Source organism: Aplidium turbinatum, chromosome 15 (assembly GCF_918807975.1).
Source record: "Aplidium turbinatum chromosome 15, kaAplTurb1.1, whole genome shotgun sequence".
Classification (NCBI taxonomy): Eukaryota; Metazoa; Chordata; class Ascidiacea; order Aplousobranchia; family Polyclinidae; genus Aplidium; species Aplidium turbinatum.
Window position 1 is genome coordinate 7,021,848 of NC_137486.1, and position 17,950 is coordinate 7,039,797.

A 17,950-nucleotide genomic window follows, 5' to 3' on the forward strand; every position below is an offset into this window, starting at 1 on the left:
TGTGATAAATATAGGCATGCAGCCTACTCACATTGAAAAAGCAGCACATTAAAAAGATGAGCTTAACTTACTGAAGAGTTACAGCAAGTCTCTCGCCTGCGGTGAGATCGGGAGGCGCATTTGAGTGGTTTGCTTTGTTATTTTGGTAGACATCAACCCAAGTTTGTCAAAGACCACGGGAATCATTCTGAAATTGATGAAAAAATGTGAAGATCGTGAAGCTCGCATCTCTGACGTGAGCTTGTGGTAATCTATTAAACGTTTAAAGGGATAGTAAAGGAAAAACCTGACTTGGCGATTTTCCACGTTCTTTGTGTTTAACATGCTACCGTAAAACGATTTTCAATAAAATTTTGCCCCACTGCGGTCTGACCACCATTGTGCGCGTGCTTTTGTCAGAGCTTTCAAAGCGAGATTGGGCCTGATCAACGAAGCGTGCGACTGTACAGTCTACGTAACAAAAGACTAGCAATCAACCGATCACGCAATAATTGTTACTGCGGGCGATTTGACTGTAGGCTATGTATGTATGTACATCAAAACATCAGATTTCAACATCAAAATACCAGACAGTTTGCTCAAAACATCAGATGTGGTAATGTGGCTTTTGTTATTGCTGTCTTTTATTACGTATTCTCGAGCAGTGTTTGCACGTTTTGGTCATTTTGAAAAAAATGAAAATAAATGAAACACTGGACTTTGGGCCTTGCCAGCGCCATTGAAAACAATTTTTTTTCGGTAATTGTTTTTGAAATGTATTCTTGAATGTTCAGTTTATTCATTTTAAGGCTTAATTCCGGTTTGAAATTTTCATTTAGTATGCCTTTAAGGCTACCGGTAGCCTACTGGTAAATAGCAGTTCCAACTATAAACATGTTAAACATAATATCTCAATATTGGATTAACCCAGTGCTCTCTGACCACACCTGTTTCCAACTTTTCAACCTTACTGACGTGTTTGAATGCTTCAAGCAATAAATTGCTAGTTTGCATCCTTCGCTTTTTACAGCATTTTTACACAACTTTTTAGAAGGCATGACTGAAAGACTGCAACAACTTCAAATTTCAGCTTACTCCAACTAGTTATGTAAAGAACAATTGCTTGGTCTACTCGGTTATAGGCAAATTGTTTGTAAACAGTTGTAAACAGTTATTCGTAAAACAATTCTTCGTAAACAGCTGTTAGTAAAACAATTGTTCGTAAACAGTGGCGTAGCTAGGGAATGTGCCGGACTGTGCCGCCCGGGGCGGATTCACATTTTACCGCCCCTTCAAGAAAAAACATGTGAAAATGAAATGCGTTTTTTTATCAGATTATAATCAAAATCAAAAATCGTAGTCGGAAAGTGCCACCCCCAGACGTGCCGCCCGGGGCGGACCGCCCCCCCACCCCCCCTAGCTACACCACTGTTCGTAAACAGTTGTTGGTGAAATGAAATCCGTAAAACAATTCTTCGTAAAGGATGTTTTCGTATACATCAAATCTCAATTGCATGCACGAAGAAATGCTTTGGGAAGAATTGTTTTACAAAAAATTAATTTTACGAAGAATTGTTTAAGAAGAATTGCTTACGAAGAATTGTTTTACGAAGAACTGTTCACGAAGAAAACGTCAGACACAGGTCTACTCTACTTCTTGCTTTGGCGCAAATTTTTTGAAACGTCACGTCATTGTGGTTTAGATACTCACGTGACCGCGGTTCAAGCAAGCAAAATATTCTTCGAGATTGCAAGTGTAGACGCTTAAAAACCAGCTTAAGCAAGAATTTCTAAGCAAAAACACTTTTTCGTGTAGACGCACCTTAACGATACAAAAAAGGTATAAAGTAGCCTATGGAAGTTGCTTGATTTCAAAATCAATTCTTGTATTTTGGTTATTTTTTTTGCTTGAGAAAGTAGTCGGTATTCTGACAAATTGTTAAGAAAGAAAAAGTCTTCATATTTCACATGGTGTTCATACCATCCATGCCTTAACTCGCTTTTTTTCCTGCTGAAAATATAAAACGAGTAGGTCTGCCTACGCAATAGCCTTTATCAAACAACGTGTGTATAAGCAAAAAATACTATCGCAGTATAACTCATTGTTAAAAATTGTCCTTAGATATGTAACGTCCACAAAAGTAGCATTTTAAAGATTTGTACTTGGCGAATTGGTGATTGCGAGAGTGGCACCCCTTCGACTATAGCTGGTGATTTCTTTCATGATTATGAACAGTAGCCAATGCTGCTCTAGAAAAAAATGCTTGCAACCCTCCTGAGGCTTATGACGTACTGAGCTGAACTCATGCAATACAAGTTAAACATACTGTAAGTTGAGAAAAATTAATATAAAATGTATACAAATTTTAATTAATAGATCAAATGCGATTACATGTGATGTTCTACAAAACCATTTTCCGGCAAAGATATCATTTCAACAAGCGTTAAAATCCATATTAGTATACTTTTGGAAGTATAGAAAACTAGCAACAGATAAGTTGAAATGATGTGATCAACGTCTGTTTGGAGAGAAAGGGGCCGTATGAATCGTGGAAAAATACTGTTGCGTAAAAAGTCAAGAATACTGCTATACTAATTGAGAAGCTCATCTAGATAGGCTTTCAAGCTTTTCAGCCTAAAGGACAAGCTAACTGATGACACATTCCGGTCTGTCTTTAGCATACCATTGAGACACATCTGGTATTGCCTTGTTCAAATGATTTTTTTCGTGAATTTTACTGCACAAGCTACAAAATCCCAAATGTTTCTTTACAGCAAACTTATTCACCAGAAACAATGTTTGTTTTGAAATATTGTTATTAGAAAGTGTTTTGCTTTGAAGGTTTTTTGCATGAAAATCTCCATTTTCATCTAAATACTTGATCCAAGATCTCCATTCCAAATACTCAGAGTATGCAGTAAGATTCTGATCCAAATAATGAAGATAGTTTACTAAGTCTTGTGCTGTTTCAAACTCTTCTGCGTGAATGTACGATTTTGGGGGTAGCACTGCGGCTACATCATCTTTGTGAGGTCCAAATATGATTGGCACCGCTCCACTGTACAACGAGTTGTACCAAAGTTTCTCAGTGAAATAATCTTCACAGTGATAACTGTTTTCGAAAGCCAAGTAAAACTTGTATCTGTAAGCATTAAACACACGTTTTAATATAAGTGCACTACACATTTGCTTGTAAAATCCTCTTTGAGTTAAAGCTATTATAATTTTCTGAACATTTTTTTTCTGTGCAACTCAGATATTACAAATGCGTCAAATTTATAAGGCTGAAGTTTGCTAGTCTAATTATTTTCTTTTGAATTTAATAACACTGAAGATGAGGACTGATCCATGCAGTAAGCTACATCATTTTTTAGGCATATCAGTAGGTAATTACTTACTAATAATTAAGTAACAATGTACAGGATAAAAAGCTTATTAATTGTGAAGATATTATAGATTTTCTTTTTAGTGTGCTGATAAAAAAGTGCTCCATACAAACTTAATTTTTAACGGGGAAGTTTAGCTTTGGATAACTTAGTTCAGGGGTCACCAACTGGCGGCCCGTGGGCCGCATGCGGCCCGCCACGCTGTATTGCTGCGGCCTGCGGAAGGTATCAGCGTACAAGTATAACCAAAAATACTTTTCTTGAGGAGATAAAGAGCACGAAGGCAAAAAATACTTTCCGGGAAGCATATTTTCGCTTTGCATACGATTCCACCGACCGACCAATCTGATTATTATAGTTCTAGGTGGGGGTTGCTTAAAGTTATTCCAATGCGATGTCCAGCCACACTGTCCCAGTGGTTGATTAAAACGTCTGTTTTCGAATTTTGAAATTGTCTGTGAGCATATAGGGTTGCTTATTTTAAGTTTGCAAATGCCATGTAAATTGTAAACACTAGTGTGCGTTTCACCGTTATTGTGTTTCAGGAGCAGTGTTCTCTTTATGCAAGTTTTTGTTGGCAAAATAGGTCGGTGTGCCAACTCAATTTATAATAGATTTGCAAAATATTAGGCTATAGCCTATATAAATTTAAAGACTTTTTCTGAATGTATTATGAAAATATTTAGCTTAGTACTGCAAAATGTTTTTTTTTTAAGAAATATGGAAGACGGTTTTATAGACTTTCACAAGAAGAATGAAAAACCAACTCATTGCTTTTTTAGAGGGAAGACTTTTCAAGAATTACGATAGAATTACGATTTTTCGGTGATTTCCACAAGCGTTTGTTTCATGATGCATGGTTTCTTTTTCCCTGTTATTGGAGCCGATTTTTCGCTGATATGTTTGCAGGTCACTATTGTTTGCTGTATTGCGATGTATCAAACATTTCCTTGTTTACTGAAATTGTTAATTGCAAGATATCTTTTGTGAAGCTAAGTGGCAACACCACTCTTGCTTGGCGATGAATATTCTGATGAAACTGCTCGCCTCGCTATAAGCGCGCAAAACAAGTGGCCTCATTTACTAGGCATTGTTAAAAAAGTCAAAAGAGTTGTAAAAGGAGCTTGGCCTGGCAGTAGCGCTGTTCGATTAATTTTGTTGCTGCGGTATTGTAACATTAATATGAACAACATGTAACGCTGGATACTGGGTACGAAATTCGTTCTTTTCTAGCATAAGAGTCAACCTACCTAACATTTTATTAGTGCGGCCCGCCACAGCTCTCCTTAGTGCCAAAGTGGCCCGCATGCAAAAAAGGTTGGTAACCCCTGACTTAGTTGAAAACGGGGTCCACGGGATAAAAAAGATTGGTAATCACTTTTCTAATGCAGTGGTTCCCAACACGTTTTTAAGGCGACCCATTTAAAAAAAAAATTCAATTCGGTAAAATCTTGCGACCCAAGCAAATTGTCGTAATATTTTAAAAGCCATACACGATTGTGTTGCAAACAAACAGCACTACAAAAGCAGTAACTTTTTCCGAAAATAATATGTTTATCAAATCACTAATGAGATAGCTGTGCTAGCTTGCTGTCAATGAGTTTTTGAAATCGAGGCGTTATTTTGTTTGTTTGTTATATCTTTACCCTGCATTGCGGAAAGCGGACTTGAGTGCTATGCATCGATGTACGCCTTCCGACGTACACCTGACCCACGTTGCAGCCGACGGCATTGTCTGTTTCCGGTTGTCTACTCTACTTATGACTGAAATTTGGTACTACCCATTACTCGAAATCGATCACTGAGTAGAGACAATTATCGTAAAGTTTTTTGCCCAGAGAAACAACAGCAAGTGCAGGTGGCTGGAGTCGAACATGCAGGCTCTCGACTGCGAGCCCAACGCGCTAACCACTCGGCCAATGCCGCCGATGATATTTTACTTTGGCATAGCCGCATGTCGGCTTTAACTTTCAGCCGGTTTCGCTGTTCAGTTTTTAATACACACATGGCGCTAAATCCAATCTTACAAAGCCAAGTTGTTGCAAATGCAATCTGTTTTTGAATCTCTAATTGTGAAACTGTGAGATACACTTTGTACATGGAAGCCCAAAAGTGGATGTTTGCAGAATCTTTGGGGTATTTGTCTTTGAAGGACGCAAAAGAAATACGGTTTGCTACTTCTGTCGTTATGTCCATAAATTGTTCTGCAACATGGATGGAAAATTGAGGCAGATCTTTTCCAACAAATGGATCAATTATCCAATCATTTTGGTTATTAAGTGTTAGAAATGTTCCATAGTAGTGCACAAACTTTTTGGCAAACTGTTCTAGGTGTCTAATTATATCGTTTGCTTAATATCAACTTCATTGCCACAAATATATTGCGTTAGCTGAGGAAATATATCGTACTCATCTCTGGTGACATAACTTTTCCAGAATATAAGTTTTTTGTGTTAAGCAGAAACTTTTGCGCGCGATCAATCACCGTAAAACCGTTGCCTTGCATAGATAAATTTAGAGAATTAAGAGAGTCAAATATATCGGCAAGGTAAGCTACTTTTGTCTTGAAATCTTCTTGCAAAAACTTCTCGGCTAATCTCACACAGTTCTGTTGCCTCAGGAAGATAGCAATCTCCTCCCGCAAATTACAAACTCGCTTCAGGACACGACCTCGTGACAACTATCGCACTTCTGTGTGCAACAGCAATGCTTGATAACAATCAGAATCCACAAAGACGAAAACAAATGCCGATCTAGTGGACTTGTTTTGATGAAGTTTACACACTTCACATCATTCAACACTTCGTGCAGCTCTTGAGACAGCTTTTTTGCAGCAAAGGCCTCTCTGTGGAGAAAGCAATAAGTCCATACAGCACTTGGGGCTTGGTCTTTGATGCGTTTTACCCAGAGATGTACGTATACGCCGCAAATTCTACGCCTTAGACTTGCGGCGTAGACTTTTTTTTACGCTAACGCTTGCGGCCACATTTTTTTGGATAGTTTGCGCTTGAGGTTACGCCGTAAAGTTTTCGCGGTTTTTTAGCGCATAGCGTCAACGCATACTTTTTAATGTATTTTTTTCGCTACAACACGCCAATACCTTCCAGCACTGCAGTTGAAAGAATGTTTTCAATGGGCAAAGACATATTGGAACCAAAACACAGCAAAATGTCAGATGAACACTTTCAGATGCTTGTGTTTCTTCGTGGAAATTCAAAATAAAACTTGTTTGTTTCGAGTGGTTTATACCGTGTGAATGTTTGGCACCTAGCAAACGCAGGGATGGCGAACCTTTTTTAGTGCATGGGTCACAAAAGAGACCTTAATTCTTGAAAAAGCAAAAGTGGGTCATACATTTAATTACATGTTAATGCGAAACTTGCTGCTGCATCTTCTCGGCAAGTCTTATTATCCTTGGTTGGTAATCCGTAGTTTAACTTCACACATGCAGCACTCATATCTGAGCTGAGACGATTCCGTGTGCTTGATTGTATAAAAATTCATGTGAGAAAATAAAGATTCGCACGAATATGAAGAACCAAACAACGCAGAGCTACCGCAAATCTTTTCATAGTTTCAAACGAATTTTGCAAGGAGTTCCACTCTGTAAGAATTATATTTTCAGCATGGTTTTCAACAGCAGGAAAGTCACAACCATCCATATCCGTTTTCATTTCAATTTTTTGTAGGAGATGATTTAAGTCTACAAATTTTGTTTTCCAAACTGCACTTTCTTGAAAGTCCATCATTTCCATTTCGAAATTGTAAAGACGAAGCCATTCAAAGTTTAATAATAATTCAAGATTTTCAAATTGAAGTGCATGCGGGAAAAGAATGAACTGCAATGTAGTATCTAGCTTTCGGAACTGGGTAAATATTTCTGACATTACATTTTTGGCCTCTTTCGTCAGTAAAACATACTTGTTGAGTGCAGTTTGCTTTTGTTCATAAGTTAAATTGGTGCTGGTAAAGTGGTTCAAAAACTGAGGAAAATATTTCAGTTGACCTTGTTCAAGGTCTACAGAAAAAATAACGAGTTTCTTCTCAAATGCTTTAATGTGCCCAAACATGGATAATACAATATTTCCACAGCCTTGCAATTCAGTATTTAACTTATTGTAATGCATTGTGAAATCAGCGAAAAAATGTAAATCATTCATCCACGTACTTTCGCTTAACTCTGGATATTTTTGATTTTTTTCAGCTAAAAAAAGTTGTACTTCTTCCAACAATTCAACAAATCGCTGTAAAACATTACCACAACTTAAGTTGTGTCAGACTGCTATATGGCAATTCGGTACGGTACTAGATTAAAATAGGGTGGGGTCTTATTACAAATATTTAGTGAAACATTTATTCTTTGCTGAAATATTTGTTTAAATTTCGTTATTTAAAAAGACAAGTGGGTCACTTAAAATCTGTAATGGGTCACTTCGTGACCCGCGGGTCAGTGGTTCGCCATCCCTGCGCTAGTGCATGCGCTGACGGCGTCAATATTTTTGCGCTGTATTGCGCTGACGGCGTCAATATTTTTTGTATGCGCGTACATCGCTGGTTTTACCACACCAGACTATGCGTGGTCCAACGTGTGGAAAACTTTGTCATAGTTTGTCCGACATAGCGTTTGTGGCATTTAGTGCACGTTACAATATATATCCCGTAACTTTGTCAAGTTAATTTATGTTTGAGACTGAAATTTTTGTAGGGTTTACATTTAATAATAATAATAACAATAATAAAAGCGAAAAATGTTAAAACTTCTTGCACTACGATCATGCTACAAAGCTTTCCGATGTCTCGACATGAAACGCTTCATGACTTTTGTTTATATTTTCCAGTTTTGTGATCGATCTCATCACGTTTTAAATTTTTTTTATTGTTATTTTTTCGCCCAAGATACAATATGCCTGAAAAACAAGCGACCTAAAAAAATTATCAGGCGACCCAACTTTGGGTCGCGACCCATGAGTTGGGAACCACTGAATGTCATACCTGCTCAAAACTTCGTAGAATGCAGGATCCCATCTTGACACAACGGGAAAGGTTTTACCGCAGCTTCCAAACACATCGGTTTTTAATCCACATGCTTTCAATTTTTCGAAATATTCCATTCTTTTTCGTTCCTCACAGTTACTAACAATCCAAGCTGCCTTCCTGCGAGATCAAACTATTGATTAAAATAAACAATGTGTTTAACTGCCGTGATGGATTCAAGTAAAGGCAAATGAGGTACTTTCCTCTGCTTCTGCTTAAAGAGGTCTTGCCTATAGTAACTTTGGACACTTGTAGTTGGACATGTATTCAACCTGTTCGCATAGTAAACATGGCTTAATGAAGCCAAAAAAAGCATTGCTAAATTTAAGTTTTTATATCAAATGTGCTAAACAATTCCCAAATCTTTCTAATTTATCTAACAAAATTCAAACTTCGCAGTTGTCTCTTATATCATCTAAAACTTGTTAGCAACACATTACGTTTGAAGAACTAAATCAGTTTGTGAGCTTACTGTTTCACGACATCAGGAATAAACGACGGCGAAGAAGAAGGAATGAATTTAGATCAGTGGCCTACTCTTTAAAATGCATAAACTCATTGGTTATATAAAATCAAAAAGATTGTAAGCTGATAAAGGGTCTTCCAGAAAGATTTAACAGAGAGATTTTCATTACCACATTTAGTATTAATACTGTAGCCTACTATCATAATTCCTGAAATTAAGAAATGTAATATTTCTCTGTTTTTCTGTTCTCTGTGGTATACAGAAAACCAATAGTACTGGTAGCTTTACATTGTATTTACAGTTTTGGTAAACAGGCTCTTAGCTTGCAGCATGACTTTCTGTACGCAAAAAAGCACAATCAAAGGATGATTTTTTTATGTTAGACAAAAAGTTAAAGGTGTAAGACCTTTTAACCGTCAAAAGTTTGAATTTTCTAAACCAATCAAGTAACTTCTCCGAATCTCCGTACTCTGTGAAGAAAAATCTGACAAAAAAAATGCAAATGTTCATAACCTAGCTGTTCACCTGTTTTTAATTTTTAGAAGATGATGGATTTCTAATGGAATTGCTGTAGAAATTTTAGAAAACGTTGTTGCTGGTGAATCTACTGACATATATTTTATAACATTCTGCAAATACGTAGCATCGCTCAATCGTACTTGTTTATAAATAGCTATTTTTTTCATCAGGTCATTTCCCTTTTGCTTGCTCCTGGAAAAGAGATTCATGGTAACGTTCTCAGACAGCCACTTCATCTGGTCCAGATCTTCTCCAGATTGGGTACTGATCTGACCAGATCCTTACCAGATCTGAGCCAGATAAAGTGGCTGTCTGAGTTAATTGTGTTTTCTACTGTGTGTTTTTAAGTTTATATACAGTAATAGGCTATATTTTACATTTAATACAATTTTGGTAAAGAGGTGACTTTCTTCAACCATAGACAGATAAAACCAAGCAGCCACACGGCATTTAACCGTACCTGTTACTGGCGTAGACCCTATGGTCTCGCCCTCTGCTAATTCAGCAATTTCACATAAAAGAAGTGACGCTAGAAACCTGAGATTTCTTGACTTTTACTTTTTCTTCTTGCCCCAACTTTTAATCCCGATTATGTTGGTATCGGATAATTGTGAAGTTCACAATAAACTTTTTGTCACAGTCAGTTATGAAATGAAAGAAATTTGCTGATATTCAATAGCTTGATTGACAGTTTACTATTAGCGTGCGGTTTCATTTTGTATTTGTCATTTATAACGCGACGGCGCTAAAATTCCATTTTGTTCCCAGGCAGCAAAATCTGTCATTTTTACATTAATTCAACGTCGATTTTGCTGTCTGGGTAGGGAGTCGGTCTTTGAGGCGATGTGAGTCATTCTTTGCTGGCAGACAATGATTAGGAAGGTAATTTGTTATTTGTGCAAATTGCTTTGTAGTGCAAAAAGTGCAGGGAATACTGTTTGCACAGAAATGGAAAAACAAAATTGATGAAATTCTGTGTTCAATGCAAGAAGACTTTCAAAATGAAATGTGAACTGAGAAATTTGACCAAGAAATGGCGAAAATAGGTCAAAAACTGAGTCTTATCACCTTTTCTACTTAAAATACACAATCACGAATATATTTTCCGAAATTAATTGATTGAAGTGATAGATAAGGCCTTTGACCAACGACATACTTTTTCCCGTTGTTATTTGATGCAAGCCGACGGAATAATTAGCAATGAGAGAGACGTAGACCTGATGGTCTCGGCCAGTAACACTTGCCGCCAAAAGGAAGCAGTAACAGATACGGTTAACATAATACATTAAAGTGAACATAAACTATAAACTACGAACGTTTTCGGTCATACACATGTTAGCCCATTTCAAGTAACGAGAAATAACTGATTTTATTTTACAGAGGAGAAAGACACATCCCATGGCGGTGATGTGCCTTTTCCTTTGCTTTGCCGTTTCATTCTTATGCATTTAGTTTTTCAATTCATTGTGTAGATCAGTTATTTATTTTCAATGTAGATGTTAAAGCAGTTATTTTTCGTTACTTAAAGAGGGTTTGCATGTGTATGGCTGAAAACGTTCGTATTTTATAGTTTATGTTCACTTTAATGTATTATTTTAAATTTAAGTTTATAAAAATAACCTGTATTGTTGGTTATGTCGATTTCACTTCTCTAAAGTGCGAGATGTCCACCCTTTAACTCAATGGTTAAGCGCTCGACTACAGACCAAGCGGCGCTGGTTCGGCTCTCGTGTGTGCGCTTGAGCAACGATTTAAGATTGTTCTACACTCAGCGGCAACTAGTCGATGGGTTTTTCCGCGCCAACAAAACGTCGACAATCAAAAATTTTATTCTATCAATTTCGGTAACAGATCCTGCGTCAATGATTCAAAGCCTTTTCAAGTATGCGGAACTCCCAGAAGTTGATTCAGACTCTTTTTATTTAGTTAGTACTACTGCACGTATACATTAATTGGTATATAGATACATCAATAAATACATTAAATGTGATGCTGGTACTACGATGACAGGGAAAGACCATAGAGTAAACGAAGTCAGTTGCCACCCTTATGCAAATAAATAAAAAAAAAATACAAAAAGAAGAGACAATAACGACAAGAGAACAAAAAAATAATAATAATAAATAAACAAACTAAGAAATCTAGATATAACTGTAGATATAATCAACAAAGATAATAACCTATCAAAGGCTTTGTCAGTCCGAGAATAAAGATTTAACCCAATCAAGCAACCATCGATAATAGTTGCTGATAAATCAAAAATTTAACTTAAAGGTATTAAGTTAAGCTTTCTATATTTTGTTCTCACGTAAATTTTAAACAAGTGTTAAAATTGCTGGATTATGTTAACTGCATTTCAACTAGGCCTATGCTTGAACCATGTACTGGTAGACCTGGTTTAAACATACATGAACTGTAATAGATTACAAAGAATTTACATTGAGTGCATAATAAAATATTGTACAATTCAGTTTGAAAATAAACTATTTGACGCTTTGTTGAAGGCTATACAGACAAAAGCGTTTTGGCCATGAAAAGTTCAAAGATAACTTTTGAATTGACTGTCTTTAGTCTCCCAAAACAAAACAGCTCAACTGAACGTAACTGTTGTTATTTCGAAATGTTAACTTTACAAGCAGTAACAGGTATAGCGATTCTGATTAGAATCGTTATAAAATAGTAGTCATTAATTCAATCGGTGAGAGCATGCGGCTTTGTTTTTGGCAGGACACTTAAAGGCATGCCTGAAGGTGGACATGAAGATTGGCTTCCTTGCCTTCCCGCTCACTTAATCTAAATCTTCAACCACCAGGTGTAAGCCTGGATGAGACAAACAAAAAAATTAATTCAATAACATTTTAAAATGCATACTTTTCATCATAAGAGCTGGTAGGTTATTGATCTAAAGACTTAAACGTTTTTTTTAACATCTCAAAAAAGATGGAAGATCGATGTCTGTTATTGCAACATACCAAAGCATTTTCAAAATATTCGACAGACTGTTGTATGGACTGTAAATGCCAGATGAACGTCGTACCGTCATAGTTTGATTGAAGAAGTTTGTCATTTCCTCGCTAGTGGGAAAACGATGTAACCCACTGCTCTCTTGGTACCACCAAACGTACAATTGATTAGGATTTCTGTGTACAACAGATAAACTGAAAAGAACAGTCTTATGAATCACATTGCGAACCAAACTTTTTTTTTCTCTATTTATGGTAAGTACACGACTAAGTTCAAATAATACCAGACGATCATGTTGGTAGATCATGATTTCAGATCATGAATCTTTTTTAGCACAGTTTTTTAACCAATAAAATATACCAGTTTTACTTGGAGTAAAGCTATAGCCTACTTTTTTATGTGGTTACTAGCAGCCATGCCTCTCCTCTTCAACAAATTCTTTATACGTGTAAATTTGAAACAAATAATCTGGCTGATTGTTACATAGCAGCAGTAGCAATCAACAAAACTTCAAAATCTCATCAGAAACATTTAAAAGCTAAAATTGTTAGGGCATTTATGCATTTACCCTAAAATCCATGTGGAGCTTGAGTCGCTTTATTCATTCGTACCAGAAATGCCACATTTGCTACGATATTGAGCCATTTGCCAATGCGTTGATCATAAAAAATTGGATTTTTTGATTTGACCAAACACGGTTAATTTTAAAATTGACTCAAGATGACCATCAGTCTATCTGGGCCATAAACATAGCCATTTTCAGTTTCTATTAAATAAATCTTTTATTTGGTTTGTAACCTAGTCCTAATGCTATAGCCTAATTTTCATCATGCATTTTTCTAAATCGTTTTGTGCTGATATCATTCAACAACGCGTTTGAATAGAAGTTGGCGTTTTTGTCTTAATTCAGATCACACGACACCGCATTATTTTTTTTAACTTTTAAAGACATATCAGAATGCGTTTAGATAAACCACATAAAACTTTAGATACTATATGACCAAGAAGAATTCATAAAATTTTACAAAGTAATAAAAAAATGCACACATTTTGCGATGCAAAATAATAATCAATTTGACTTTTAGCCTACAGTACAATATCTTGCAATGAGTACATGAATCGTCAGTCGAAAATGAACAAGACAAAACATTTTGGGTCGCACTGTGCGAAAAATCTGGCAACCTTTGTTTGCACAGACAAGATAAAAAAAGAAGCAAAACAGCGAAGGTTAAATTGTTTTTTAACTAACGCATGATGACCTTGTCTGAACAACACCATCAACGAAAACTAAAGGTTGGTTCTACGAAGATAACTTTCTGTCACAACAACACGAAAGCAGAAACATTACAGTAGATTAATGTGCCGCCCCAATAGCTCACTTGGTTAGAACACAAGCAGTGCTGTTTCGACTCTAGGAATGTGCTCTTGAGCAACGCATTCTAAGGGCTGCTCCCCATTCAGAAGCACCCAATAGATGGAATAATCCCAGCCAACAACACTTCAACAATCGAAAGCATTATTTTGTCAATTTCGGTGACCTGGTCTGCGTCAGTGGTTCAAAGCCTCTACAAATATGCGAAAATGACAGGATCAAGTTTACAGCTTTCCCAATTCGGAGGTAAAGCTTCAATCAATCAAACGGAGAGAATCTTTTGTGCTGCCGTACCTAGGGTCTATTGATCTTGATCTGTCATCGGACAGATTTCATCGCTATTTACTTGTCCATTTTAGTTAGGCCTACCATATTTTCATCGCCTAAAAAGAGGACACGTTTCGCAAGCGAGTAAAATACAAGTAGAAGGTTACGTATGAAGAATTTTTGACATCTTTTTAGATAATTATAGGCGTATGCAGGAAAAGTTACAGCAAAAAAAAACTGACACAAAAAAACAAACAAATTTGTTTTTGACAAGCCGATTTGTTGCAATAAAATAAAAATGTGATGTGATAATGTAATAAAAATGTGACAAATCAGGCAGTAGCCTATCTGCAGATAGTCATGCCTTAACTTTCTTCAGAAAAAAAGTATCAGCTTTAACGAAATCATAAAATTACTTGCATGAAATATAATTGAAGTTGTATACAGCCGTTAATGAGATGCTAAGGACAGACTCAACTAAAAGGCTGTTACCTTCCTTGTACTATTGTGACTGCATCATAGATTAAAGCCACTCTTCATTTGCATTCACATAAGTTGTAAGCATCCACGCCACGATTTATTTTAAAAATAATTATTTTGGAAATATTTATGATATGCACAATGCACATTGGATATTTTTTTCGATTTGCTTCACTTGACAAATTAGCCAAACTATTAAGTTGGTAATCATCAGTAACGTCTACAAGCGCTGAATCAATACAAAATAGATCTGGGCATAGCCACCTGGAGATGCGGCCTGATTTGTCACATTTTGCAGATTTTGATTACAGCTACTGCTAGTGCTTGACTGACATTTTTTGAGATGTTTTTACTTTTTGCAGTTTCCTAATGACATAAAACTTTTTTGTTGCCTTGGGGAAGCAGTAGCAAATGAGAAAAAGTAAGTTGAAAAACGCAAAATCTGACTGTTATTGAAAAATTAACAGTCTGACTAAAATCTTCGAAATCAAATTTTCTTTGTTTTTCAACATTTGAAGATGTTAAAACCTATTGTGTCATCTGGGGAAAACAGTAAAGAAAGCGTAAAAACATAATTTTTAGAAAAATTTATTTAAACGCTCGTTCAAAGTTAGAAAAACATGGAAATTTCTGCAAAATGTGACAAATCAGGCGTGTTTTTAGGTGGCCATGATCTGGGTAAAACAATAATTTATTTTAAAAGTGTGAGAAGCTTAAAATGTAAATATGTCAAACTCTTTTGCAAGTTTTTGCGTTTTTTAATGTTTTATTTCTTAGTGATTTACTCCATTTTCTTTTTTTGATTTCGTCACAATTTTTCATTTTCATAAATTTGTTGATCAGATCTCCTCAAATGAAGAAATTTCCTCACAAATGGATTTGCAGTTCCACTCGCACTCATCGCTGACCATTGTTTGGCTACTTAAGACAATCGCAAAGCAATGTAGTATGTTTTAATGAACGTCTAAGATTGTTTAGAACAGCAGATCAAATAGAACGTCAATGTTTTTTTGAAAATCTATAAATCAGCATGTTGCATTGGTACAGAAATTGCGAAAAAGTCACATAACAATGAAATCCTGTTGAAAATATGAGCAAGAAAACTGAAAATGTAAAAAAAGAGGACATTTTAGCATTTTTGGGTGTCCTCGGAGGACAATTCATTTTTCTTCCAAAAAGAGGACAAATTCTCTTAAAAGAGGACATATGGTAGCCCTAATTTTAGTGCCATCACACTGATCTAGTTACTGTATGTGTACTCGGGTATTCGTTTTCAGTGTAAAATCAATACAAAGTAGCTCTTTCAAATTTAAAAATGGTATTGCTAATGAAGGAAAAAGATGGAAATCCTGTGATGTTTAATATTAATAAATAGACAATTTTATTTAAACAAAAAATATTTTGAAAATTCCACACCCCTTTCAAACAAATCCTGCGGAGGTCATGCCACTGCTCGCATATACTGTACCTAAAATTACTATCTTCACCAGTAGACAAAAAAACTAACATTTCAAGACCTTACCGAGTTTTTGGCGGAGGAAGATCAGTTGTAAAGGTGTCTGAGCCATGAAACACGACGGCATCACTGTTGGAGAGCTTACTTCTGTTGTATGTAATAACACAATTTCCGCAAAAAGAAGAGTGCATTGTATAGCTGCAACAATATATTTAGCACTGTACTATAGTATACTGTAATATATTATATCAACGCATAATTATAATATAAAAAACTTTTTGTTGGGTTCACGGATGCATAATTATGCGTTCAAAAGCATAGCACGTGCTCCCATTAACGTTGACATGGGTGTCCAGGGAGTACGTTTTGGACCCTAAGCTGAGTTCATTTTAAAAGCCTGAAATCTTTTCAGTTGGCTCAGAAGCAAAAACACACGACATTATTTTTTAGTGCCCTATTGTTTTCTTTAAAAGTCTTATTGGGTCTAGGCCACTCGTGGGTACCTGGCCAAAATATCATATCAAGGGGTCCGCGTGTTTCGGTGTGCGTTATTGTGATGTGTTTGTGATGTTTTCATAACGTGATTTCATAACTGCAAACGCACGTCATTTGTAAAAACTATTTTTGTCTCTGTTCAACACTACAGTAACAACCATCTTTTCTGTTTCGAATTCTTAAATTTTTCAAATCAATTTGAATTCCCCCAAGATTTAATGCAAATCAACTTTGTCGTAATAATGCAGTAGTATGCAGTATTCAGTTTAATCAACTGATATATTCAACTTACGTTCCTTGATCGCTCTTGTAAATGGCATTTTGACAATACTCTGGGACCATGGTAGTATCTTGAAATGGTACTTGCCACAATAAGATTGTTTTTTGTAGTTGCAAGTTATCGGAATTTCTGAAAAAACATTAGTACGGTACTGTAAAATAAAACATTTAAAAGTTACTTTCATATTAATTCGTTAATTTTGTCCTCATGGAAACGTTTATATTATTCTTGGAGCTGATATAGTGTATCTTCTTTCCCCAAAGGCGACAAATACACAACAAAGTGAGCTAGGCCTATAGCCTACAACAAATTAAAAAATATATCTTTAAAAAAAAAGCTCCATTTAAAAGTTGATATAAATTTTTTATGACAAAATTTCAGACATAGCCTAAGCTCGACATTCTACATGTCAACTATAGTAGTAGGCTACAGTTGTACCCCTACAATTTATTAATTAGCTGCCTGGATAAGCTTACGCTATTAACTGCAAATCCAAATAATTATGAAAAAAATGATTACAACATAACAATAAATTTGATATACACTTACAGTAGCGTCATAACAACGAAAAGCTGCAAAGTGATCAATTAATCACTCAAGATTTTTTTTCACTCACTCAAGATTTTCAAGTCGTACAACTACCCTCAGACACAACGGTAGCCTATACGTTAATAACATGTAAACAGTTTAAGGTACAGGAAATGCTAAGAATTTGATGAATACGTTGCATCATAGATGCAGTGCCGCAACGTTAAGTGTTTACAAGGCAAGGAAGATATAGGCTACGCACAGAAACAAGCATAGGCTATAGCGCAATCCAACTGAAAAACATAGTGTTATTATTTTTAGTATGTGTGATCCAAAATTAATAAAATATTCATTATGAGAATGAACTGATTTCCTCAATACTGTAGGCCTATATTGTAGTGCTTACGAAAAAAATAAAAATCTGAAATACCTGATACTTCTTTGACCTTTTCTTTCGTTGTAAAAAGACAATCTTTGTAAAGTGTACTTTTTGGTAATAAAGGAAGCGACACTTAACCATTGACGCATGGCAAAAGTTGCCAAGATTACGCAAAGAATTATTAAAAAGAAAGACTTTTTAATTGTTCGAGTTTTCATTTTGTATTGAAATCTGTTCGTCGTAACAAAAAAGGATAAAACAACTTGGATCCGTTTTTACAACGCTGCAATAATCAGTAAACCATCAAATGCAAGCTGAAACTGTCTATGATGATAACAAACGCT

The 17,950-nt window shown here is 35.8% G+C and overlaps 1 protein-coding gene across 1 annotated transcript; it reads right to left on the reverse strand.

Annotated features, from left to right (window-relative positions):
- Window positions 1–2,158: 2,158 nt before the first annotated feature.
- LOC145784755 (4-galactosyl-N-acetylglucosaminide 3-alpha-L-fucosyltransferase FUT5-like) lies at window positions 2,159–17,781 on the reverse strand. The gene is made up of 7 exons (XM_082596606.1): window positions 17,658–17,781; window positions 16,712–16,828; window positions 15,991–16,122; window positions 12,358–12,525; window positions 9,392–9,577; window positions 8,359–8,520; window positions 2,159–3,122 (listed from the first exon to the last, which is right to left on the reverse strand). Exons 1-7 carry the CDS (start codon window positions 17,753–17,755, stop codon window positions 2,627–2,629), a joined length of 1,359 nt encoding a protein of 452 aa, XP_082452732.1. The 5' UTR covers window positions 17,756–17,781; the 3' UTR covers window positions 2,159–2,626.
- Window positions 17,782–17,950: the final 169 nt, after the last annotated feature.

Coding starts and splice junctions, on each gene's coding strand:
- LOC145784755 (XM_082596606.1), bottom strand. CDS start 17,755: ATGCGTCAATGGTTAAGTGTCGCTTCCTTTATTACCAAAAAGTACACT. Junction 16,829..17,657: donor AAAGGTCAAAGAAGTATCAG/GTATTTCAGATT, acceptor ATGTTTTTTCAG/AAATTCCGATAACTTGCAAC. Junction 9,578..12,357: donor AATATTTTGAAAATGCTTTG/GTATGTTGCAAT, acceptor TCTCTTTTCCAG/GAGCAAGCAAAAGGGAAATG.